This window comes from Eurytemora carolleeae, unplaced genomic scaffold, assembly GCF_000591075.1.
Source record: "Eurytemora carolleeae unplaced genomic scaffold, Eaff_2.0 scaffold902, whole genome shotgun sequence".
Taxonomy (NCBI): Eukaryota; Metazoa; Arthropoda; class Copepoda; order Calanoida; family Temoridae; genus Eurytemora; species Eurytemora carolleeae.
Window position 1 is genome coordinate 73,508 of NW_019396789.1, and position 26,061 is coordinate 99,568.

Genomic DNA, 26,061 nt, shown 5'->3' on the forward strand with positions numbered 1-26,061 from the left:
TATATTCTGTAGTTATATTGAAACAGATAATTCAACTATAAATACATTATGTAAGTCATTTACATATATTAAAGTTGGGCAAAGCATTCTTCATGATAAAACTAGCATTATGCTTACATTAATAGCTGATCAACAGAGCATTCTTCATGATAAACTAGCATTATGCTTACATTAATAGCTGATCAACAGAGCATTCTTCATGATAAACTAGCATTATGCTTACATTAATAGCTGATCAACAGAGCATTCTTCATGATAAAACTAGCATTATGCTTACAATAATGGCTGAACAAGTGCTCGAAATCATTCTAGGAGAATAGCTTTTATGCACTATTTTTATATTTCATTATTGTTTCTGTTTCTTGGATTTCTGATCGTTCATTGCTGCTAGTTCTTCGTCTAACAGTAACACAAAATGTCCTAAACATGAAAATGAACGACAATTTAAATTTTTTCTTTTTTTAAAAATCTTAATTTTAGCAAATTTGACCCTAACTCAAACATATTACGAATTATCTGCTCCCCGAAAAGAAAAATATGAATAATTTATTGAAATGCATTTAAAAAATATTTTTTTCGAAAAACTGTAGAAAAAACTAATTAATGAAAAAGTCGTAAAACTATTAAAAAAATGTTTAAAATTTAATCAAGATTGTAACCTTGGGACTTCGTAACTTTTCTAGTTTTAATTTGACACCCAAGGAGTTTAAAACTGTTTTAATTAACTTTTCAAAACATAAAAAAAATAAATTTACTTTTATGTGGTTTTATAAAAACCGGGTTAAATGGTTTGTAATAAACAGAGTTTGTGTTGGTTGAGGTCTTGTTCTCTTTTTATTATTTACTTTTACTTCTCAATTAACCTTGAGAAAGAAATTGCATGTTGCTTGTGGTTCGTTCTTTGTTAAACTATTTATATCTAGAACTTTTAGGATTTAGTTAGGTTACGACGACAGAACATTTATAAAGTTTCCTCTTCGATTTACAACAATACCCATTAAAACCCCTCCAAGCTAGCTACGATGATTGATATATTCTTCATGAGAAGCCAGGAATAACACAGATAACTGTTTAGCATATAAATATTCATTTTCAATCACAGTTCTCTGAATTAGCTGGCGTTTTTAGTTTGAATACTGTCATTAAAAATAAAAATTTCAAATTTAATCGACACCCAGCTTAATCTGGAGAAAGAGATATGTGTCAACGAAATAAACTGTTTCTTTTTGAATAGAGAAGAACGTACACAGGAAGAAGACATTCAAGAATACTGATATATAAAGAAAAACTGTAGATTTTAAGCTTTCTTTAATAAAAAAATACTGACCCCACCTATCAGAAAAAAGCCTAAGGAGAATATAATTGACTTTAGTTTTCACTTTTTTCAAAAATACATGTCTGATTCACAACGGTACCATATAAATCTTTATCTGATGAAGGATAACGGAGCATTTTTTATTTTTCTGGCTAAAAAATTGAATGCCTAGAGACGTTTTCTCAGTTATGTACAAAAGCATGGAAGTAATCAAAGATTACTTAAAATAACAGATAGGACACAAGATGTCGTCTTTTCAAAATTTGGATGAACAAGTTACACCCGATTCGCTAAACATTTTCTAGCTGTGATTTCCCAGGCTAGCCAAGCAAGAAAGTCACAGCTAAATCACAGCTAGAAAATATCTAACGAATCGGACAATTGTGAACAAGTTTAATCCAAATCCAAAAAAGACGACATCTAGTGTCCCATCTGTTATTTTGATTAATCTATGGAAGTAATGTAAAATAAAAACATAGTATAGCAAACACTATTTTCATTTCCCAATTGGACTTGTGCTCATTAAATGAAGATACCTGTGTTTACCTCTATTAGACAACGGTTTAAAGGATATCGTTTGAAATGCCAACTATATAAGTGGAAAGTCTTTTAATTCAGTTTTTCAATCTTTAAATCCAAAGATGTACACCTTCACACGCACCTAGCTGATCCGGACTTGGAGTCTTGTTCCATTTAACATCCGGTACTCCATCCGGGGGTAGAACAATATTCATTAAATCATTAATTAATCTAGAATAATATTCATTAAATCATTAATTAATCTAGAATAATATTCATTAAATCAGTTATTAATCTAGAACAATATTCATTAAATCTTTAATTAATCTAGAATAGTATTCATTAAATCATTAATTAATCTAGAATAATATTCATGAAATAATTAATTAATCTAGAATAATATTCATGAAATCATTTATTAATCTAGAACAATATTCATTAAATCTTTCATTAATCTAGAATAATATTCATTAAATCATTAATTAATCTAGAATAGTATTCATTTAATCATTAATTAATCTAGAATAATATTCATTAAATCATTAATTAATCTAGAACAATATTCATGAAATCATTAATTAATCTAGAATAATATTCATGAACTCATTAATTAATCTAGAATAGTATTCATTAAATCATTAATTAATCTAGAATAATATTCATTAAATCATTAATTAATCTAGAATGGTATTCATTGAATCATTAATTAATCTAGAACAATATTCATGAAGTCATTAACTAGAACAATATTCATGAAGTCATTAATCATCTAAAATGATATTCATTAAATTATTAATTTAGACATATATTTAAGTATATTGTTTAACATTACCTATATTTAAGTATTCTGTTTAACTTGACCTATATTTAAGTATTCTGTTTAACATCACCTATATTTAAGTATTCTGTTTAACATCACCTTATTCTGTTTAACATCACCTGTATTTAAGTATTCTGTTTAACACCACCTGTATTTAAGTATTCTGTTTAACATCACCTATATTTAAGTATTCTGTTTAACATCACCTATATTTAAGTATTCTGTTCAACATCACATGTATTTAAGTATTCTGTTTAACACCACCTGTATTTAAGTATTCTGTTTAACATTATCTATATTTAAGTATTCTGTTTAACATCACCTATATTTCAGTATTCTATTTTACATGACCTTTATTTAAGTATTCTGTTTAACATCACCTGTATTTTAGCATTCTGTTTAACATTACAAGTATTCTGTTTAACATTACCTGTATTTAAGTATTTTGTTAAACATGACCTATTTTTAAGTATTCTGTTTAACATCATCTGTATTTAAGTATTCTGTTTAACATCACCTATATTTAAGTATTCTGTTTAACATCACCTATATTTAATTATTCTGTTTAACATCACCTGTATTTAAGTATTCTGTTTAACATTACCTGTATTTAAGTATTCTGTTTAACATCACCTGTATTTAAGTATTTTGTTAAACATGACCTATATTTAAGTATTCTGTTTAACATTACCTGTATTTATGTATTCTGTTTAACATCTCCTATATATAAGTATTCTGTTTAACATCACCTATATTTAAGTATTCTGTTTAACATCACCTGTATTTAAGCATTCTGTTTAACATCACCTGTATTTAAGTATTCTGTATAACATTACCGGTATTTAAGAATTCTGTTTAACATGACCTATATTTAAGTATTTTATTTAACATCACCTGTATTTAAGCATTCTGTTTAATTACCTGTATTTAAGTATTCTGTCTGCCAAAGTTGTTGAACTTAAGCTAGGGGAAGCATTTACCTAGGAATAAAACTATTGAACATTTTTACGTATTATGGAAAAAGAACCCTTTTTATCTTCTTCCTCAATTTTTTATTTATAGTCATGAAAACGATATGTTAAAAGAGCTGTGCATTCACTGGATAATATGCAAAAAACTAATTAGGATGTTTTGGCTTCGTAATAATCTGGCTTAAGTAAATAACAGTTCTCACTAATAAATAGAAGTAAAAAAATAAAAAATTGGAAAAGGCTTTAGGCTCCTAACATGTTAGTCATATAATGAAACTTTTTCTTAATTAATCAAATCTTAGTGAAGGTTAAAAGAAATATTTACATAAAAAAATCAAAGCTTTATGTTTGATTTGTAATGATGCCATATATTCAAAAGTTTGATTACCTCAATAAGCCAAGGTTTAAGATCATTATCAATAATAATATCGTATCCGTAGCATTCATAACAATGACGGTCTGATACCATCACAGGAGCAACAGACTAAATACATTCATTGTGAGTATGGTGTCCAGCAAACGAAAGAAATTTTTCGCAATTTTTTTTGTAGTTTCGCAGATTTACACGAATTTTTGCGAAAAAAGCTAAAATTTTTGTCAACATTTTTATTCGCGAGACGATTTCTCCATTCCGCTGGAAACCATAACTGTGAGACAGTCTGTAAGAAATGTAAGCACATATAAACTGTAGAATTAAAGGGTTTGAACACGTAACTTAAAGTGACCCTCCATTTATATTAGTGTCATGTTCGATTCCCAAAAGGTAAAATGTCAAATGCTTTGTCAGATCAAGTTTAAATTAGATATCCAGATTTTCAAATTTGAAAACTGATAATTTTAAATTGTGGTTCCTCTACAAGAGAAACTTGATTAGTTCTGTTGCAGGACAATGGTGTTGGATTTATCAGAATTAAACAATTTTCAAGCCAGCAAAAACAACTTTATCTTCTACACTATTGGTCAGAACAAGGTTTTAATGGTTTAAATGGATGTTCACTTGAAATTACAACGCCAGTCTGTTCAAGTCACGACTTTTAAATCGTTTTTGCTCTTATCATAATCTTTAAGTTTACACAATTTGTATCAATATTTCACAAAATTTTTCATCAATATTTCACAACAATTTACATCGATGACTCTTAGTTTTCATATTTATTTTTTGGGAGGGGGGAGGATATCGTATTTGATTCGAAAACATAAAATTTCCGGATTGTTCAGAACCTTAACAGTTACAATAAAGTGGGATTTGAAAAAATGTTAACTGATTGATTGTATAATAAAACATGAACGATAATAATAAAACAGAGGCATGGTATACATCATTCAAATAAAGATATACCTTTAAACTGTGTACTATCAACCAATTGATCTCATTAAAAAGTTTATCAGTTGCAGCTTTCCCTCGAGACATTTCAAGAAATAATTTCAGGTTCTCAATACTAAACATTTCATATGGAACAATTTTAGGTTCTTAATACTAAACATTTCAAGAAATAATTTCAGGTTCTCAATACTAAACATTTCATGGAACAATTTTAGGTTCTCAATACTAAACATTTCATGGAATAATTTTAGGTTCTTAATACTAAACATTTCATGGAACAATTTTAGGTTATCAATACTAAACATTTCAAGAAATAATTTCAGGTTCTCAATACTAAACATTTCAAGAAATAATTTCAGGTTTTCTCAATACTAAACATTTTATGGAATAATTTCAGGTTTTCAATTCTAAACATTTTATTGAACAATTTCAGGTTTTCAATTCTAAACATTTTATTGAATAATTTTAGGTTTTTAATTCTAAACATTTTATTGAACAAATATAGGTTCTAAATTCTAAACATTTCCTGACGAAATTGTCAAAATTTGTTTGACATCTTTGCTATCTTTCAATTACATGAACAATCCCTTTTATTAAACTGTTTACCTGAGTTTACCCCCATGTACAGTGTTGTACTCCACCCCTTGTTTCTGTATTGCTACATTTGTAAGATGTACAAATAGGTTATCCATCTCCCTTGCACTATCATCATACTTTACAGTACAGAACCTACAATAGTACAATATTGTACTTATATGATATCCATCTCCCTTGCACTGTCATCATACTTTACAGTACAGAACCTACAATAGTACAATATTGTACTTATATGATATCCATCTCCCTTGCACTTTCATCATACTTTACAGTACAGAACCTACAATAGTACAATATTGTACTAATATGATATCCATCTCCCCTGCACTGTCATCATACTTTACAGTACAGAACCTACAATAGTACAATATTGTACTAATATTATATCCATCTCCCTTGCACTTTCATCATATTTTACAGTACAGAAACTACAATAGTACAATATTGTACTAATATGATATCCATCTCCCTTGCACTTTCATCATATTTTACAATACAGAACCTACAATAGTACAATATTATACTAATTTGATATCCATCTCTCTTGCACTTTCATAATATTTTACAGTACAGAACCTACAATCGTACAATATTATACTAATATGATTTCCATCTCCCTTGCACTTTCATCATATTTTACAGTACAGAACCGACAACAGTACAATATTATACTAATATGATATCCATCTCCCTTGCACTGTCATCATACTTTATAGTACAGAACCTACAATAGTACAATATTGTACAATATTATATCCATCTCCCTTGCAATTTAATCAAATTTTACAGTTCAGAACCTACAATCGTACAATATTATACTAATATGATATCCATCTCTCTTGCACTGTCATCATATTTTACAGTACAGAACCTACAATAGTACAATATTGTACTAATATGATATCCATCTCCCTTGCACTGTCATCATACTTTACAGTACAGAACCTACAATCATACAATATTATACTAATATTATATCCATCTCCCTTGCACTTTCATCATATTTTACAGTACTGAACCTACAATAGTACAAAATGTATATGTGTTAGGTAATATAGTGTACTGAAATAGATTGTTCATTTCCGAGCACAAAAATATGGGTTAATCTACGAATTTAATTTTTTTTTTTGACTGAACAAATCTTAAAGTTAAATTCATTAACTTGATAAAATTTACTTTCCGTGGCTTTTTTTACCTGATACAGCTTTACCTACCCGCCTCCACCTTTTTTCCTGGCCTCTACTTTATTTGACTGCCTCAGCTTCCTCTGCTTTATTGACCTGTATCCACTTTATTTACCTGTCTCCACCTTATTTACCTGTCTCCACCTTATTTACCTGCCTTCACTTTATTTATCTGTCTACACTTTATTTACCTGTTTAGCTTTATTGATCTGTCCCAGCTTTATATACCTGCAGAATCCCAGCTTGTAAAAGTAAACCTTCATAGGTCTAAAGGATGTTACAAGAACATACAGCCTGCAGAAATATTCAGCTTAAGATACATATTACTTTTATAGGATGACATAATAAAGAATTTTTTCTGTGTAAACGTTATTTTCCCATATTTAAAATGCTATTTCTTTAAGTAAAAGACTAATTTTTATTGGTGGATAACATATTTTTTTCCTATTTTCCATGTTTTTATTGGATTTTGAACTTCATAATTTTAATTTAATATGAATTTAATTTAAAGGTAATTGTTTTTTTTTCAGGAATCAACCATTCTTAATCGATATCAAAAAGATTGATTTTACCAAAATAATTTCCTAAAAAATGTCCAATTACCTAAGATCAAATTTCTTTCCTCCCAAGAGGAGAGGGTTGTCTATATACCTAGAAATCACATATGTCTCCTAAACACGGATCAAAATAATATAAACATAAAAAATCATCATGTAAAACAGATATTTTTGATTACAAGAGATTACCTTGTTTAGGTTTGGATTGAAGACAGTTCGACTTTCTCTAAACATAACAATAAAAATATGTTATTTTTAAATTGAATAGAACCAACAGTACTACATTAAATACCATCAAATAAAATGTGTAGATTTTTTTTACTTGAAACTAGGATTACTTATTTTGGAAAACACATCCTTTAATCTTAATACCTGGACCATTTCTTAAGCTTGGAAAGCTTATTGATGAGAAATATTCCAGCACCTTGAGATTTCCCACAGGGTTTCATTATCCAGGTAGAGTTAGGGTTCTTTCTAAAATATATATATAGTGTTTCAGTATCCATCCTGGTAGAGTTCGGGTTCTTTCTAAAATATATACAGTGTTTCATTATCTTGGTAAAGTTAGGGTTTTTTTCTAGAATATATACAGGGTTTCATATCCAGGCAGAGTTAGGGTTCTTTCTAGAATATATACAGGGTTTCATTATCTAGGTAGAGTTAGGGTTCTTTCTATAATACATACAGGGTTTCATTATCCAGGTAGAGATAGGGTTCTTTCTAGAATATATACAGGGTTTCATTATCCAGGTAGAGTTAGAGTTCTTTCTAGAATATATACAGGGTTTCATTGTCTAGGAAGAGTTAGGGTTCTTTCTAGAATATAAACAGGGTTTCATTATCCTGGAAGAGTTAGGGTTTTTTCTAGAATTTATACAGGGTTTCATTATCCAGAGCTGAAAACTTTAGAATGGTGGATATCAGGATTAACGCTTAATCTACTCTTTTTCTTAATCTCCAGATTAAATATTGCTTGTTCTCCTCATGAACTTAATCTCCAGATTAATTAACAGAGCGGGATTAAGGATACCCCATTCTAAAATTTTCAGCTCAGGTAGGATTAGGGTTCTTTCTTAAATATACAGCGTTTCATTATCCTGGTAGAGTTTGGTTTCTTTCTAGAATATATACTGGGTTTCATTATCTAGGTAGAGTAAGGGTTCTTTCTGGAATACATACAGGGTTTCATTATCCAGGTAAAGTTAAGGTACTTTCTAGAATATATACAGGGTTTCATTATCTAGGAATAGTTAGGGTTCTTTATAGAATATACAGGGTGGCATTATCCAGGTAGAGTTAGGGATCTTTCTAGAATATATACGGGGTGGTTTCATTACTTCTAGAGTATATAAAAGGTTTCACTATCCAGGTAGAGTTAGGATTATTTCTAGAATATATACAGGGTTTCATTATCCAGGTAAAGTTAAGGTTCTTTCTAGAATATATACAGGGTTTCATTGTTCAGATAAAGAAATGGGTTCTTTCTAGAACTATACAGGGTTTTATTATCCAAGTAGGGTTAGGGTTCTTTATAGAATATATACAGGGTTTCATTATCCGGGTAAAGTTAAGGTTCTTTCTAGAATATATACAGGGTGTCATTGTTCAGGTAGAGAGAGGGTTCTTTCTAGAACTATACAGGGTTTTATTATCCAAGTAGGGTTAGGGTTCTTTCTAGAATATATACAGGATTTCATTATCCAGGTATAGTTAAGGTTCTTTCTAGAATATACAGGGTTTCATTGTTCAGGTAGAGAAAGTGTTCTTTCTAAAATATCTTCAGAATATATGCACATTATATCTTCATCGTTGTATTTAACCACATTTATTTTCAATGATTAAATCTATATATAAATTTGGCTTGTCTGTCTGGGTCTGGGGTATCCAATAAACGTCAAAACGGCTGAACCGATCGGGCCCAAATTTTTTGTGGGACATCTAGGGACCCCAGGGAAGGTTTATGAAAAATCAAAATTTCAAATATTTGTCTCCATCAAAATTCAATCGTCATTAAATTTTTAAAAATTTTGAAAATCCGCGAAATTTTTTGTGAAAATCCGCGAATTATTTTTGTTTTGTTTTACGATGTACACAAAGAGAACATGTTCACAATTAATTTAGAAGATGGGCGCGAAGCGCCCTAAATGCCTAAAAAGAAGGGCGCGAAGCGCCTTGAATTTCTAGTTGTTTAAAATTGTGCTGAAAAATATTTTCAAGATGCGTTTAAACCTAAAATATTGTATCTTTATGCATTTTTTAGTGTTTTTAAGCCTAAATTATTGTTTAACCTGTACTTCTCTACAAACATATTGTAGTATGCTGGAATGAAATATTGTATAACTTGTACTCTTCTACAAACATATTGTAGTCTGCTGGAATGAAATATTGTATAACCTGTACTCTTCTACAAACATATTGTAGTCTGCTGGAATGAAATATTGTATAACCTGTTCTCCTCTACAAACATATTGTAGTCTGCTTGAATGAAATATTGTATAACCTGTACTCCTTTACAAACATATTGTAGTCTGCTTGAATAAAATATTGTATAATCTGCACTACTCTACAAACATATTGTAGTCTGCTTGAATGGAATATTGTTTAACCTGTATTCCTCTACAAACATATTGTAGTCTGCTTGAATAAAATATTGCATAAAATGTACTCCTCTACAAACATATGTAGTCTGCTTGAATGAAATATTGTATAACCTGTACTCCTCAACAAACATATTGTAGTCTGCTTGAATGAAATATTGTATAACATGTAATCCTCTACAAACATATTGTAGTCTGCTGGAATGAAATATTGTTTAACCTGTACTCCTCTACAAACATATTGTAGTCTGCTTGAATGAAATATTGTATAAACTGTTCTCCTCTACAAACATATTGTAGTCTGCTTGAATGAAATATTGTATAACCTGTACTCCTCTACAAAATATTGTAGTCTGCTTGAATAAAATATTGTATAATCTGCACTACTCTACAAACATATTGTAGTCTGCTTGAATGGAATCTGGTTTAACCTGTATTCCTCTACAAACATATTGTAGTCTGCTGGAATAAAATATTGTATAACCTGCACTACTCTACAAACATATTGTAGTCTGCTTGAATGGAATATTCTATAACCTGTATTCCTCTGCAAACATATTGTAGTCTGGTTGAATGGAATATTGTATAACCTGTACTTCTCTGCAAACATATTGTAGCCTGCTGGAATGAAATATTGTATTACCTGTATTCCTCTACAAAAATATTGAAGTCTACAGAAAGGAATTATTGTATAACCTAAACTCCTGTACAAACATATTGTAGTCTGCTGGAATGAAATATTGTATTACCTGTACTCCTCTACAAACATATTGTAGTCTGCAGGTAGGATAAAGGTGGTTGGTATAAAATCCAGATACAAATATCGACCTTAAAAGTAATTTTATTATTCAGAATTTCAAGAAAACGTTTTTTTTGGTATAACCTTCTTGGCTTTTCTCCGCGAGGGGGTTTCCTTCTCTCTCCAGGTCCCTCCTATACCTCTTGATATTCTTCACCATTGTATCCTTCCTCGTGAGCTCGTAATGGTTTGGGAAATGGTTTATCATCTGGAAATCATTCATTCTAAATAAACACATGGAACTAAATACATAAATGTGTACTTCACTTTCTGAGAGAACAAAAACTGAAAGCTGTATTTCAAAGTATTCATCCCAGAAACTGCATTGAGTTTTATTTGGAGAAAAATGACAATGTTGCCCTTCATAATGTTCTTTCATCTTACGTATTAGTGTTTTTGTATGTAATGTATATATAGGACATTTATTTTCAGTATGTGAAAATGGAAACCAGTGGTTTAAAATGTTAGGAGTTGGGTCGTAAGGATGTATCTCTATAAAATTAAATAATTATATCCAGAGTTTACGGTGAAAAAAAATTATCCAGTTACTTATATCCAGAGTTAATGGAGAATATTATCCAGTTACCTATATCCAGAGTCTACGGGGAATATTATCCAGTTACCTATAGCCAACTTTCTACGGAGAATATTATCCAGTTACCTATATCCAAAGTCTATAGAGAATATTATCCAGTTACTTATATTTAGAGTATACGGAGAATATTATCCAGTTACCTATATTAAGAGTATACGGAGAATATTATTCAGTTACCTATATCCAGATTCTACAGAGAATATTATCCAGTTACCTATATCTGGAGTCTACAAAGAATATTATCCAGTTACCTATATCTAGAGTCTACAAAGAATATTATCCAGTTACCTATATCTGGAGTCCACGGAGAATAATATTCAAGTTACCTTTATCCAGAGTCTACGGAAAATATTATCTAGGGTTACTTATATCCATAGTCTACGGAGAATGTTATCCAGTTACCTATATCCAGAGTCTACGGAGAATATTATCCAGTTACCTATATCCAGAGTCTACAGAGAATATCATCCAGTTACCTATATCCAGAGTCTACGGAGAATATTATCCAGTTACCTGTATCCAGAGTCTACGGAGAATATTATCCAGTTACCTATATCTAGAGTCTACAAAGAATATCATCCAGTTACCTATATCCAGAGTCCACAGAGAATAATATCCAAGTTACCTTTATCCAGAGTCTACGGAAAATATTATCTAGGGTTACCTATATGTAGATTCTACGGAGAATATTAGCCAGTTACCTATATCCAGAGTCTATGGAGAATAATATCCACTTAACTATATCCAGAGTTTCTGGAGAATATTATCCAGTTACCTCTATCCAGAGTCTACGGAGAATATTATCCAGTTACCTATATCCAGAGTCCACGGAGAATATTATTCAGTTACTTATATCTAGAGTCTACGGAGAATATCATCGAGTTACTTATATCCAGAGTCTACGGAGAATATTATCCAGTTACCTATATCCAGAGTCTACAGAGAATATTATCCAGTTACTAGAGTCTACGGAGAATATTATCCAGTTACTTATATCTAGAGTCTACAGAGAATATTATCCAGTTACCTATATCCGGAGTCTACAGAAAATAGATTTCTACATGTTTGTGTAGACGCCCAGTAAAACTGCCAATCATCATCAGGACCTGTAGAGAACATCATGGAAGATATTAAAGTTCAAATTATTATTATTTTTGAACATTTTATTATTATTAATGAACATTTTATTATTATTCATTTTTTTATTGTTTATGAACATCTTTTATTATTTATAAATATTTTATTATTATTTTTGAACGTTGCTTATGAAAAAAAATAATTTACCGACTGGCACCCAACCTCGTTTTTCTATATTTCCTGAAATTAAACACTTGTGATTACTTTTAAAACATTAAAAACGTTTGTTTCCATCTTGTGATGAAACTGGCAAAATGAAATTTTATTTCCAAACGTCACATTTTTTAGACATTTAATTAGTTTTTCAGGTTTCAAGGACAACACAAATTTTACGAATATTATTTGGAACTTAAGTTGACATTTAAAAAAATGTGTAATTGTGTCACTTTTCTCTAAATTCGAAATATCACTAGACATTTTGTTAATGTTATATTTGAGAAATGTGCCCTAGCTCAGTATTTTTGTATATAGCTTTAAGAAATAACATTTACAAATTAAAAAAAATCCTTTGCGGATTATTAAATTAGACAAAGATTGAAGACGACAATAACTACGCGGCTTTGTATTGGTCATCACGGGAGAAATGTTTGAGATTGCTGATATAGCCCCTTAAATTAATCTATATATATACTTTGCTTGTGTGTCTGTGTGTTTGTATCAAATAAACGTAACAACGGCTGAACCGTTTGGGTCCAAAATTTGTGTGGGACCTCGCGTGACCCCAGGGAAAGTTTATAAATGATCAAAATTTCAAAAATTTGTGTAAATTCTTTTTTATTTTTGTAAGTTTTGAAAATGCGCGAAAAAATAGTATGAAATCCGCCAACTCTTTTTTTATACTGTACAAAGAGAAGATGCTCACAGATAAAGCAACAAATAAGTTGAAATAGAGCCTAGTATCTTAGAAAATCATTAAAATATGACTGATTTTATTATCTACTGGCATCAATAAAGTGTAAAAAGTTTACCTAGAATAACAGATTTATCCATATCAACACAATAGGATACCTGGGCTCCAGTAGACATTCTTATATATTTATATATATCTAACAAGATTCAATTCATGTGTTTAATTTTTAACAAAATTTTAGAAATGTTTCTTTTTATATTTTATCACAAAGTGTTCCACAAAAATAAAGATGTAAAGTTGCTAAATGTGACATTGAACAGATACAATACCCTTCTAAACCATAAACAGATCGTTTTTAATAACAATTTTAATGTGTAATCTATGAAGCATGCTCCATACATTCTTTTTTTAACGTCGAATTTAATTGTTTAGTGGGGCAATCTGTATTTTGAAAACCTTTTTCTTAATAACTACACTGTAAATATCAAAATTAAACTGACCGACAATACAATATCTTCTAAAAAAGTAAAATAAATATCTTAAAACAAAACCAGAAAAGGTCTACTAAAGACCCACAAATAGGAGTAAAATCTGATGCTTGTTGTAGCTGATTAAATAGATAATAAACGTAATTTCAAGTGACACTCTTTTCTATGTCTGATTCACAACAGTACCCTGAGGTAAAACTATCGTAATAGATATTTCCTACTGTTTAGTTTACTTTAACTAGTATATTCTGTGTATTATAGTTAAACTAAACTGGAATTATATATCTATTGTTTAGTTTACTTTAATTAGTATATTCTGTGTATTATTGTTAGACTAAACTGGAATTATATATTTACTGTTTTATAGTTTACTTTAACTAGTATATTCTGTGTATTATTGTTAAACTAAACTTGAATTATATATCTACTGTTTAGTTTACTTTTACTAGTATATTCTGTGTATTATTGTTAAACTAAACTTGAATTATATATCTATTGTTTAGTTTACTTTAACTAGCATATTCTGTGTATTATTGTTAAACTAAACTGGAATTATATATCTACTGTTTAGATTACTTTAACTAGTATATTCTGTGTATTATTGTTAAACTAAACTGGAATTATATATCTACTGTTTAGATTACTTTAACTAGTATATTCTGTGTATTATTGTTAAACTAAACTGGAATTATGTATCTATTGTTTAGTTTACTTTTACTAGTATATTCTGTGTATTTTTGTTAAACTAAACTGGAATTATATATCTACTGTTTAGTTTACTTTACCTAGTATATTTCTGTGTATTCTTGTTACACTAAACTGAAATAGTATATATACTGTTTAGATTATTTTAACTAGTATATTTCTGTGTATTATTGTTAAACTAAACTGGAATTATATATATATACTGTTTAGTTTACTTTACCTAGTATATTCTGTGTATTATAGTTAAACTAAACTGGAATTAGTATATATATACTGTTTAGATTACTTTAACTAGTATATTCTGTGTATTATTATTAAACTAAACTTGAATTATATATCTACTGTTTAGTTTACTTTAACTAGTATATTCTGTGTATTATTGTTAAACTAAACTTGAATTATATATCTACTGTTTAGTTTACTTTAACTAGTATATTCTGTGTATTATTGTTAAACTAAACTGGAATTATATATCTACTGTTTAGTTTACTTTAAATAGTATATTCTGTGTATTATTTTTAAACTAAACTGGGATTAGTATATCTGCTGCTTAGTTTACTCTATCTGGTTGTCTAATCAATATTTCAAGTATGTCAATAGTTCGCCATTCTTTCTTTACATTAAATGCTAAACAATATCCAATAAATTCTATATAAATAAGTTAATTATGATTTCTTCTTGTTTTTACATTCATACTTCATAAACATAAAATTACAACACACTATTTCTTTAATTAATGCAAAATATTAGTTTATTAGAGAACGATATAACAGGCGGCCTTATATTTAATTATGCAGTTTAAAGCTAAAATTGTTATCAGAACAAAGAAGCGAAACACCTGGAAAGTCTAGTTATTACAAATTTAAAATACCTACAATTCATATCACTGTGGGCGAATTTTAAAATAGACAACGCAAATTTGTTGTGAAAAAGGGTTCCAAGTAATGCCTATAGTTCACATTTTAACATTTACATCTAAAAGTAGTTGAAGTGAAACAAAGGCAATAAGTTTTAAATGCTTTATTTCCTTTTATAAAATATTTAAACTGCGACTTAGAATTGGTGTTTAGTAGATATAGGTATATATTTAGCGATAAAAAACATTATACATTTAAAATGTTATTTAAGACTAGCTGAAGAGCCCGGCGTTGCCCGTTGGAAACAATTAAAAAAAATTTTGAAATAAAGTTATGATTTTTTTTAGCCTTTTACACCCATGAGTGTCAAAAAATTCAATTAAAGTTTATGTTTCTGGTAACACTGTGCAGTGCAGTGGACTTTTTATAGTTTTGATCCAGAAAATCTACTGTAGGAGAGCAGCGATACGTCTTATCTAAAATATATTGCTTAATATTAAGATGAAATATCATTATTAAAGTGTCTGAAGACGTAATGTTAAGAGACCCTCTATCACGTACATGGTACCCTTTAAAAATCTCTCCGAGTGCAAAAAATCGACATTTTTCTGTTAGGCCAGATATCTTTCTCTTAATTTCCTTCTTTTTTCTAGGGTAAAAAATCAGGCAAGTCAGTTAAAGATGGAAAACCCGCCATAGAAAATAATCGATTTTCAAATAGAAAGCAGGGGTAACTTCGTCATTTTTTCTCAGATGAATGTTTATTTTTTATCGTTGTGAATCAGACACGGCACTCTATATAAAAAAGTCACTGTACTAATAAGTGTTGGAACCTTCAAGGCTGGTTTAAGTATTTAAAAAAAATATAAAACTAAAGATGAGGGAAATATATATACCGGATAAAACTCGGTTATATTTTACTTTGCCTTAATAAGATAGATAAGGAGCTAAGGATTTATAATATAAAAAATAAGGAATTCCAGCCTTTGTTAATTGTTAGAGTGTTAATAATACTATAATTACAGGGGGCTTCGCGCACATCTTCGATTTTAACTTTCAGTTGTTGCTTTATCTGCGTCAATTTCTCTTTTTTAATTAGCAAACAATAAAAAAATCTCGGATTTATTGATTTTTTTTCGTGATTTAAAAAAATATAATTTGTTTAGACAATCTATGGGATCATGCGACTGTGAGGTTCCAAACTAAATTTGGTTCGATCTGTTTAGCCTCTTTTACGTTTATTAATTAAAAAACAATCAAAAAACAAAAACGCCAAGCATATATTTATAGATCAGTTCCAGTGCTGTCCCATTCAGACACAGTAATAAATGGACATCTTGATGTTCTTTACCTTTGTTTTATACCCTGAGCCAAGTCTGCCAACATATTTCCAGTAACAGGTCCCAGTTTAAATCCAGTTCCTTAAATATTAATCAAAGGAATTGAGTCTTTGGAACAAAATCAAATATTTAAAACTCAATATCTTTAGATTTCGATGTTGTAAACCTTTGATATTTCAAACTAAGATTATTTGATCTAACAGAATTCATAGTTTGAAATATCTAAGGTCTGAAACATTTGGTTCCAAAGATATAGTAATTAGAAAATCAGAGTTTGTGGCAAAAACTCAATTCCTTTAAAATTGACTGATTCCTTAAAAATAAGAGAGTCGTGGTGTGGAGGGAGGGGGAGGGGGGCAGTGATAGAGAGATTTTTGGGTTTACCTGAGAATCCAGGGTTTATCTGAGAATCCTGTGGTTACCTGAGAATCCTGGGTTTACCTGAGAAACCAGAGTTTACCTGAGAATCAAAGGTTTACCTGAGAATCCAAGGTTTACCCGAGAATCCAGGGTTTACCTGAGAATCCAAGGTTTACCTGAGAATCCAAGTTTTACCCGAGAATCCAGGGTTTACCTGAAAATCCAGGGTTTGCCTCAGAATTCAGGGTTTACCTGAGAATCCTGGGTTTACCTGAGAATCTAGTGTTTAGCTGAGAATCCAAGGTTTTCTTGAGAATCCAGGGTTTACCTAAAAATCCTGGGTTTACCTGAGAATCCTGGGTTTACCAGAGAATCCAGGGTGTACCCGAGAATCCTGGGTTTACCTGAGAATCTATGGTTTACCTGAGAATCCAAGGTTTACCTGAGAATCCAGGGTTTGACTGAGAATCATGGGTTTACCTGAGAATCTAGGGTTTACCAAATCCAGTTTTACCTGAGAATTCAGGGTTTACCTAAGAATCCAGGGTTTATCTGAGAATCCAGGGTTTATCTGAGAATCCAGGGTTTACCTGAGAATCATGGGTTTACCTGAGAATCTAGGGTTTACCAAATCCAGGGTTTACCTGAGAATCCTACTCCAACAACTATATTGGGTGCTCCAGGTAAAGTGTCTATTATAGGGTTCCAGTCCGGAGTAATTGTATAGATACAACTCTCTTCAATCCGAACCTGAGGATTTACTCCGGGAAAAGTTGTCCTGTAAAATAACAAACATAGTCTAGCATTCGATAACTTGACATTGGGATGAATAAAGATTTAAGATTTAAAGAATGTACCTTTGTTTAAATTATTGTCAAATTATTGTTTTAATAAATTAGTTTTTAATATTCTAATAAGCCAGCCCAATGTGTATACAAACCCTTTCCTCTGACCTTCATGTATATTCAAATGTATCTATACATTTCTGTTTTTTTGTTAAATCAATTTTATAATTTAATTTGATTTTTATTCCAACCTGACAAAATCCTGCACCAGAATCTTCAAATGCTCAGTGTCTTCGGCATCTCTTGAGTCAGGATCTATCTCAGGACCATCATGAGGACAAATCTGAATCATCATGAATAAAATTTAATTCATAATCAAATGAGATTTTGTTATCTAGTTAACCAAGAATTCACCTACCTTAGCTAACCCTGAATATTCTAGAGCGGAAAGATCTCAGGAGTTTTCCTATTTTAGCTAACCCTGGATATTTTAGACGGGAAGATCCCAGGAGTTCTCCTACCTTAGCTAACCCTGAATACTCTAGAACGGAAGATACTAAGAATTCTCTTACCTTAGCTAACCCTGGATACTCTAGAACGGAAGATACCAGGAGTTCTCCTACCTTAGCTAACCCTGGATATTTCAGACCAGGAAGAAATCTGCAGGAATTATCCTACCCTAGCTAACCCTGGATATTCTAGACGGGAAGATCCCAGGATTTCTCCCACTTTAGCTAACCCTGGATAATCTAGAACGGAAGATACCAAGAATTCTCCTACCTTAGCTAACCCTGGATATTCTAGAACGGAAGATACCAGGAATTCTCCTACCTTAGCTAACCCTGGATACTCTAGAACGGAAGATACCAAGAATTCTCCTACCTTAGCTAACCCTAGATATTCTAGAAAAGGAAGATGCCAGAAAATCTCCTAACTTAGCTAACCCTGGATATTCAAGACGGTAAGATCCGAGGAACGGGAAGATCCTAGGAGTTCTCCCACTTTAGCTAACCCTGGATATTCAAGAGCAGGAAGATACTAGAAATTCTCCTACTTTAGCTGACCCTTGATATTCTAAAGCAGAAAGATACCAGAAGTTCTACAACCAAAGCTAATCCTAGATATTCTTTAGCGGGAAGATGCCAGGAATTTTCCTATCTTAGATAACCCTGGATATTCTAGAGCAGGAAGATATCAGGAATTCTCCTACCTTAGCTAACCCGGGATATTCTAGAGCAGGAGGATACCAGGAATTCTCCTACCTTAGCTAACCCTGAATAATCTAGAGCTGGAAGATGCCAGGAATTCTCCTACCTTAGCTAACCCTGGATACTCTAGACGGCAAGATCCCATGAGTTTTCCTACCTTAGCTAACCCTGGATATTCTAGAGCAGGAAGAAAATTAGGAATTCTCCTACCTTAGCCAACCCGGGATATTCTAGAGCGGGAAGGCCCCAGAAATGTTTTCCATCTTCTCGTTCACAAATCCAGGTGTGTGGAAGGAAATCAGGGGCTTCTCAATAGTATACAGGGATCTTTACAGGTTTCAGGGGCACCTGGTATCCTAGTTTAGCTAACAAGGGACCTCCCCACGGACCTACGAATGAAATGAAAATATAATATTTGTATTTTTTGTTATTTAATTTGGAAGGAAGATAATTACCTGGGCAAATAACACAGCTCTGTGCAGTAAACCTTTGAAGTAAATTTTACGGTAAAATTTCTGGTCTTTTAAATGTATAACTGCAATTTTGTTTTATTACCTTGAACCTGAAGTTGTTGAGATGTGAACTGAATTAGAATTATGTTTAATATCTTCCACATCCTCTCCATCTTTTATAACAACTCCATATTCTTTACAAAGATCCTGAATTAAGGAAATAATTAAAAAAATTCAAATTAGAATAATTCTCTAAAACAATGCAGAGATTATTTGACAACATATGATTCGTATTTTAGCAGCACGGCATGTTTTCGTGAAAGAAATTTAAGTAGCTAGTTTAACCAATTAATTATAAACACCAAAGGTTTAGTATTTCTTATTGGGGCATTTAGTTTTCGTCCTTGGCAATTAGATACAATTTGTCTAATTCTATCGTATAGAATCAAATCCTAATTTCTAAAATATTTTTCAATTTTGAAATTTTCATCCAAAGTTAGATGACATTTTTTAAAAGCTCGAAAAAGATGAAAAACCTTTAACATTTGTCCTTCATTAACTATCGGAAATTAAGGAAGATTTTTGTAATATTTAGATTCCTTTGTTTTCAATATTAAAATAATTTGGTTTGAAATCAACAAGATAAAAATAACCAGTGCTTGGAACTTTTGAATGATGGATATCGGGATTAATGCTTGATCCACTCTTTTTCGTAATCTCGAGGTTAAATAATGCTTGTTCTCCTCTTGTTTTTAATCTCCAGATTAATTAACCGATCGGGATTAAGGATATTTCATTCTAAAGTTTTCAGCTCTGAGCTGGAGAATGGATAACCTTTAATCCCAACTACTTAATCCGAATATCCACTGTGGAAACTTTTCATTTTAGTCCTTAATCCACTCTTTTCTCTCTCTTTGGATATCCGTACATTGTTTTCTCCAATGAGAGTGCTGGAATATGTAAATTGTATTAACCAATGACAGCCTTGAAAATAAATTCTATCCAATGAGAGAAATCCGCAATTTCTAACAAATAAGGAATATGTTGTCAGCCGTTTTGTAAATTAATCGGTGAAGAAAAATATTTAATAATACGATTCAGATTCTTTTTTGACCAATTTTAACTAATGTATTAATAAATAAATGGGTGAGAAATTAAGTGCAGGCCCTTCCAGTCAGATAAAAATAACCTGAATGCATTTTAGAGCTTTATCTGCAAAAATAACACCTCCAGAGGGATCATAGCAACCCAAGGCAGATTTTCCTAACCTGGAAAAGTAAAAAAGTTTATCAAAAGTCGTCTTATCATTACGCAGCATTTAATTTTAAAAGCCAGCATGCACTCAGCATTAAACATTCATTCAAAAGAAAGCTTTAAATTATAGAGTAAATTTTCCTTTAAAAATCTTGACTAATTGAATGCACAGAAACATGGGACATTTATGAGCTCCCCCCCCCCCCACCTCCCGTGCTAGCAAGGAAAAGAGTAGAACTCAAAATCAAATTAAAAATACCTGACACATGGAAATTTCTCCCTGCAAACAGAAATTTGGTTTATTTCAGATTTAGAAATTTATTTAGAAATAGCATTTTATGTTTGCATAGAAAACTATTTAATAATTTTCTACGATGTACAATGCTAAACATGTAAATTTAGTTTGTTAAGTTCAACTATATATAGAGAGACATCTTTATTTATAAGATGTTGTATTCTTAACTTTTTGATAATCGAATGCGGCAGATATTTAGTTTTTTAATTAAATGATTGTAAAAATTATATTTCAGTAAATGAAACTGTTTTCAGCCAAAATAATACTTTGACATTGTTACTTACAATAGTATTTAAGTGAAAAATTAGAAACAAAATAAACTTTCTAACCCTATTTGAATTTATAAATCTTGTTAAAGTTAAGGATACTTCTGATTTGAAACCCAGTTTTTCCTGAGTTGTTTAGAGTTGTACACTGTATTCTGAGCACCTTTACAAAACTATACGTTTTACAATTGTTCCGTAAATATTTCAATCAATGCATCTTTATTGAATTTGTACCAGTCAACACGTTATTTACTGATTTTATTAATGTATGTTTTTGTAACAGCATAAAATCTTTAAATTAAAAAAGATTACAGTGATGACCACAAAACAATGAAATATGAATACCACAGACTACACAGACTGCTTATCTCCTTTCACATGGTAGGCTACGTAGTACGTAGGCCTAAGTTGACCCGCACGGCATACTACGTTTTTACGATTGGTTTTTAGAGAGCCATCTCATAACACCCATTCAGGGGTTAAGTTTTACAACTCCAATTTTAAATATGGAACATAAGACTTATGAGTTCAGTCTTTTTTTTGAAGATTTTATCTTTTGTATCCAAAAGAATCAATAAATATCTCTAAATACAGATGTTTTCTGATTGGTCGTGTACAGTACTTGTACATAATAGAACATGATGCAGAGAATATCGCATATTTTAACTGATAATCAATCTCTATAACTCTCTTATCTCTATAAATGAATACTTAATTGTATTTGGTGTTGTTACAAAACAAATAGGTTTACTAGACATTTTTTAAATCACCAATGTAGTGAAATAGGTCTGTTTACACTACATAATTTCTGTGTCTCATGCTCAATGGTCTTTTTAATGTAATCACTTGATTCTAAATGTCGTCTTTCTATTTCAGAGTTTTCTGGTTATCACTGTAAAAATATTGAATTTTCTCACCCGGAACCTTTTTAAAGCTGTCGATGGTGTCGTTGATGAACTTAATATTTTTATTCTCCGCAAAACAAAGAAGACCTGTTTTCCTGAATATAAATAAAGTTTCATTAAATAATAAAGTTCATCAAAATTCAGGCACATTGTAAAGAAAGTTTTTATTGCAAACTCAAATTTTTCAAATCCCTACATCTTTGCAGTTTGATGGTGTGAACCATTGATATTTCAAACTTAGATTTTTTGCTTTGAAATATCAAAGGTTGCAAAGAAATACTAATTAAAATTAAAATTCAGTTTGGGGCAGGAGCTCAGTTCCTTTTCCTACACATACACGACAGTAATTCTAGTTTCACAGACACGACAGGAATTCAGGTTACACATACACGAAAACAATTCAGGATACACAGACACGACAGTAATTCAGGATACACAGACACGACAGTAATTCAGGATGCACAGACACGGCAACAATTCAGTATACACAGACACGACAGGAATTCAGTATACACAGACACGACAGCAAATCAGGATACACAGACACGACAGCAATTCAGTATACACAGACACGACAGGAATTCAGTATACACAGACACGACAGCAATTTAGGATACACAGACACGACAGCAATTCAGGATACACAGACACGACAGCAATTTAGGATACACAAACACGACAGCAATTTAGGATACACAGACACGACAGCAAGGTAAACGGTATAGAATGAGCTAGGTAAAGTAGTATATTTATTAGATTAGATTAGAAGCGCGCCATTGCATTCATCTTTTCATGAAATGAAATCTTACTTCTGCATGATCTTTAATCTATAATCTATAATCTATTTTCTATATAAACAAACTAGTTTAAGCTCACTTGATAAGTTTAACTCCTGTTTTCTTTTCTATGTCTTCCCATTCTTTATACGCTTCTTCCATGAGTGCTGTAAAGAAGGGATCAGGATATGCTTTTCTTAAATAAAAATGCTTTTATGAAGTAAAAATGCTTTTCTAAAATAAAAATGCATTCTTAAATAAAAATGCTTTTATAAAGTAAAAATGATTTTCTAAAATAAAAATGCATTCTTAAATAAAAATGCTTTTATAAAGTAAAAATGATTTTCTAAAATAAAAATGCTTTTCTAAAATAAAAATGCATTTCTAAATTAAAAATGCTTTTCTAAAATAAAAATGCTTTTCTAAAATAAAAATGCTTTTCTAAAATAAAAATGCTTTTCTAAAATAAAAATGCTTTTCTAAAATTAAAATGCTTTTCTAAAATTAAAATGCTTTTCTATAATAATAATGCTTTTCTAAAATAAAAATGCTTTTCTAAAATAAAAATGCTTTTCTAAAATTAAAATGCTTTTCTAAAATAAAAATGCTTTTCTAAAATAAAAAAACTTTTCTAAAATAAAAATGCTTTTCTAAAATAAAAATGCTTTTTTAAAATAAAAATGCTTTTCTAAAATTAAAATGCTTTTCTAAAATAATAATGCTTTTCTAAAATAAAAATGCTTTTCTAAAATAAAAATGCTTTTCTAAAATTAAAATGCTTTTCTAAAATAATAATGCTTTTCGAATATAAATATACTTTTCTAAAAAAATGTAGATATAGCTTGAGATTAATACAAAACCTGATTCCTCTGCTTTGTCCGTGAGAGCTTCCTCTACTATGGGGAAGCAGAAACTGGAAAGAAATTGTTAAAATTAATTAAATTCAAAATTAAGATTTGCTAAGATGGAGTAAAATGGTTTGCTAAAAGTATTGCCTAGTAAAAAAAAATTTATCTTGATCTGCACTTAATTTCCTGTTTTTTAAGTATAAAATTGTATTTTTTACAGGCATTTTATAAATCTATATTTTATGATTGTACGAACTAGTAAATTGATAATAGATATATATTAAATAATGTTTATGTTATCCAATAATCGAGAGCAACTCACTGCACGCACTTGGTTGGAGTTTGTAAGAATAAAAGATAATCACTGATCATTTTTGTCTAAATATAAAAATACAAATTTTTTTTTACAAAAAGATAATTTCTTTGTATTTTTGCCAAATTGTTTTTCTGTTAAATGCTATCTTTATCTATTAAAGAGAAGAAGGTTAAATATTTACCTTTTCTAACAGTAGAACTTTAGTTCCTCTTTTAGCAAGCTGGAAGGCAGTACAGGATCCGTTAATTCCAGCACCTAGCAGTACAGACAGTGTAGTACAGTACAGTACAGTACAGTACAGTACAGTGCAGTACAGTACAGTACAGTACAGTACAGTACAGTACAGTACAGTACAGTACAGTACAGTACAGTACAGTACAGTACAGCACAGTAGAGCACAGTACAGTATAGTACTGTACAGTACAGTACAGTACAGTACAGTATAGTATAATACTGTTCAGTACAGTACAGTACAGTACAGTACTGTACAGTACAGTATAGAACAGTACAGTACAAATCATCGTCAAATTATTAAAAATACATCGACATCAATAAAAACTGTTTCAACAAAACATTTCAAATGTATATTGATCCACTGTATATTTTTTTAACACTTTTTTGACATTGATTAATGGCTCACAACCAAACACAATATGTATTTTGTCTGATGTCAATTGTATTTTTACAATTCAGGGATTTATAAACCTATTTATGAAATAAATAAAATTTTCGTCGTTGTTTAGTATTTCAAATAATCCTACCTATGACCACATGATGATATTTCTCCATAGTTTAAGGGGGAGGGGGGGATCTTGAGTCTATCTAGAAGATAAAACAGTTCTCTATAAATTATAAAAGTACAATTGTAATTTAAAGGGTTTAAAGACGTAATATTATTTGACGATCCATTTATTGGCGTTTCTGATTCACAACAGTACACTTAGAAGCACTGTCTTATTATTTTCATTTGTGGTTTCTCTCTAAAAGTGACCTGTAAAGCAATTAAGGAATTTACCAGAATAAAACACCTTTTATGCTAAAAAATCGTCAGTATATTTTTCACATTATCGAACAGATAAAGGGTTACTGTTGTGAATCGGACATGGCTCTTTTAAATGGAGGATCACATTCAAATCAAAACAACAGTCTCTTTAATGAGTTTCTATTTAAGAGTTGTTTAGCTGACCAGTTCAAGAAGAAACTAAAATTAAACAAATTCGAACATTTATCTATCTTGTAGTTTTATCTCTGGTACAGGGTGTCCCAATAAACATGGAGAAAAAAATCAAATTTACAATAAAGTTTTGAAAAAGTTTACCTTTCTGATGGAGGATTTTTTATTTCATTTACTGAATTGAAATGTGAACTTCTGGATAAATCTATCAATTAAATGACAGACCACTTTTTAAACATTCCAAGACGAAAAGAGTGTTATCTTTATTGTTTAACTTGAATAGTTTTTGTGTTCTAGACAACAAATTATGAAAGAAGTCACAAATTACCATTCATGTTGATTAAGACATCCTTTAAATAAATATTTACAATTTTAAATAGTTTGCCTTGTTTGACAATTTTATTATAAAAAAATGAAATTAAAGAAAGTAAAAAAAGTCCGCTATATTCATTATACCCCCTTCCTCCTTTTTAGGGTAGCATTCACATTTTAGTTTTTCCTTCATTCTGTGACGATTTTTCATTGCTCTTCAGACTTTACAACATTTTTTTGTTGTACGTCTTTAAAATTGTTTTTGGTCATAGCTGGTCTCACAAAGAGTTTTTTCTTTTTTTTAAAGAATCGTACATACGAAAGGTCTGATATAGGTTGGATGAATAAAATGAATTAAGCACCAAACATGTTGAAAATTAATTGGATTAAAAGATCAAATAATAATCAATTAGAAATAAAAAATGAGGAAAATAGAGATACGAGGATGCAAGAAA

At 30.3% G+C, this 26,061-nt stretch overlaps 2 protein-coding genes across 2 annotated transcripts; both read right to left on the bottom strand.

Moving 5' to 3' along the window:
- On the bottom strand, positions 1-13,457 carry LOC111708710 (probable tubulin polyglutamylase TTLL1). Its single transcript, XM_023482170.1, has 15 exons — positions 13,384-13,457; positions 12,563-12,595; positions 12,306-12,384; positions 10,768-10,907; positions 10,634-10,712; positions 7,660-7,761; positions 7,477-7,513; positions 7,334-7,401; positions 6,959-7,024; positions 5,556-5,678; positions 4,965-5,064; positions 4,014-4,109; positions 3,576-3,634; positions 1,977-2,065; positions 1-420 (listed from the first exon to the last, which is right to left on the bottom strand). The coding sequence occupies exons 1-15, from the start codon at positions 13,439-13,441 to the stop codon at positions 347-349; spliced, it is 1,203 nt and encodes a 400-aa protein (XP_023337938.1). The 5' UTR covers positions 13,442-13,457; the 3' UTR covers positions 1-346.
- A 5,840-nt stretch (positions 13,458-19,297) lies between these two features.
- Positions 19,298-25,424, bottom strand: LOC111708714 (peroxisomal sarcosine oxidase). Its single transcript, XM_023482173.1, has 11 exons — positions 24,882-25,424; positions 24,302-24,375; positions 23,817-23,869; positions 23,057-23,152; positions 22,193-22,275; positions 21,402-21,438; positions 20,974-20,994; positions 20,650-20,728; positions 19,564-19,667; positions 19,464-19,495; positions 19,298-19,397 (listed from the first exon to the last, which is right to left on the bottom strand). Exons 1-11 carry the CDS (start codon positions 24,907-24,909, stop codon positions 19,318-19,320), a joined length of 687 nt encoding a protein of 228 aa, XP_023337941.1. The 5' UTR covers positions 24,910-25,424; the 3' UTR covers positions 19,298-19,317.
- Between the last annotated feature and the right edge of the window lie 637 nt (positions 25,425-26,061).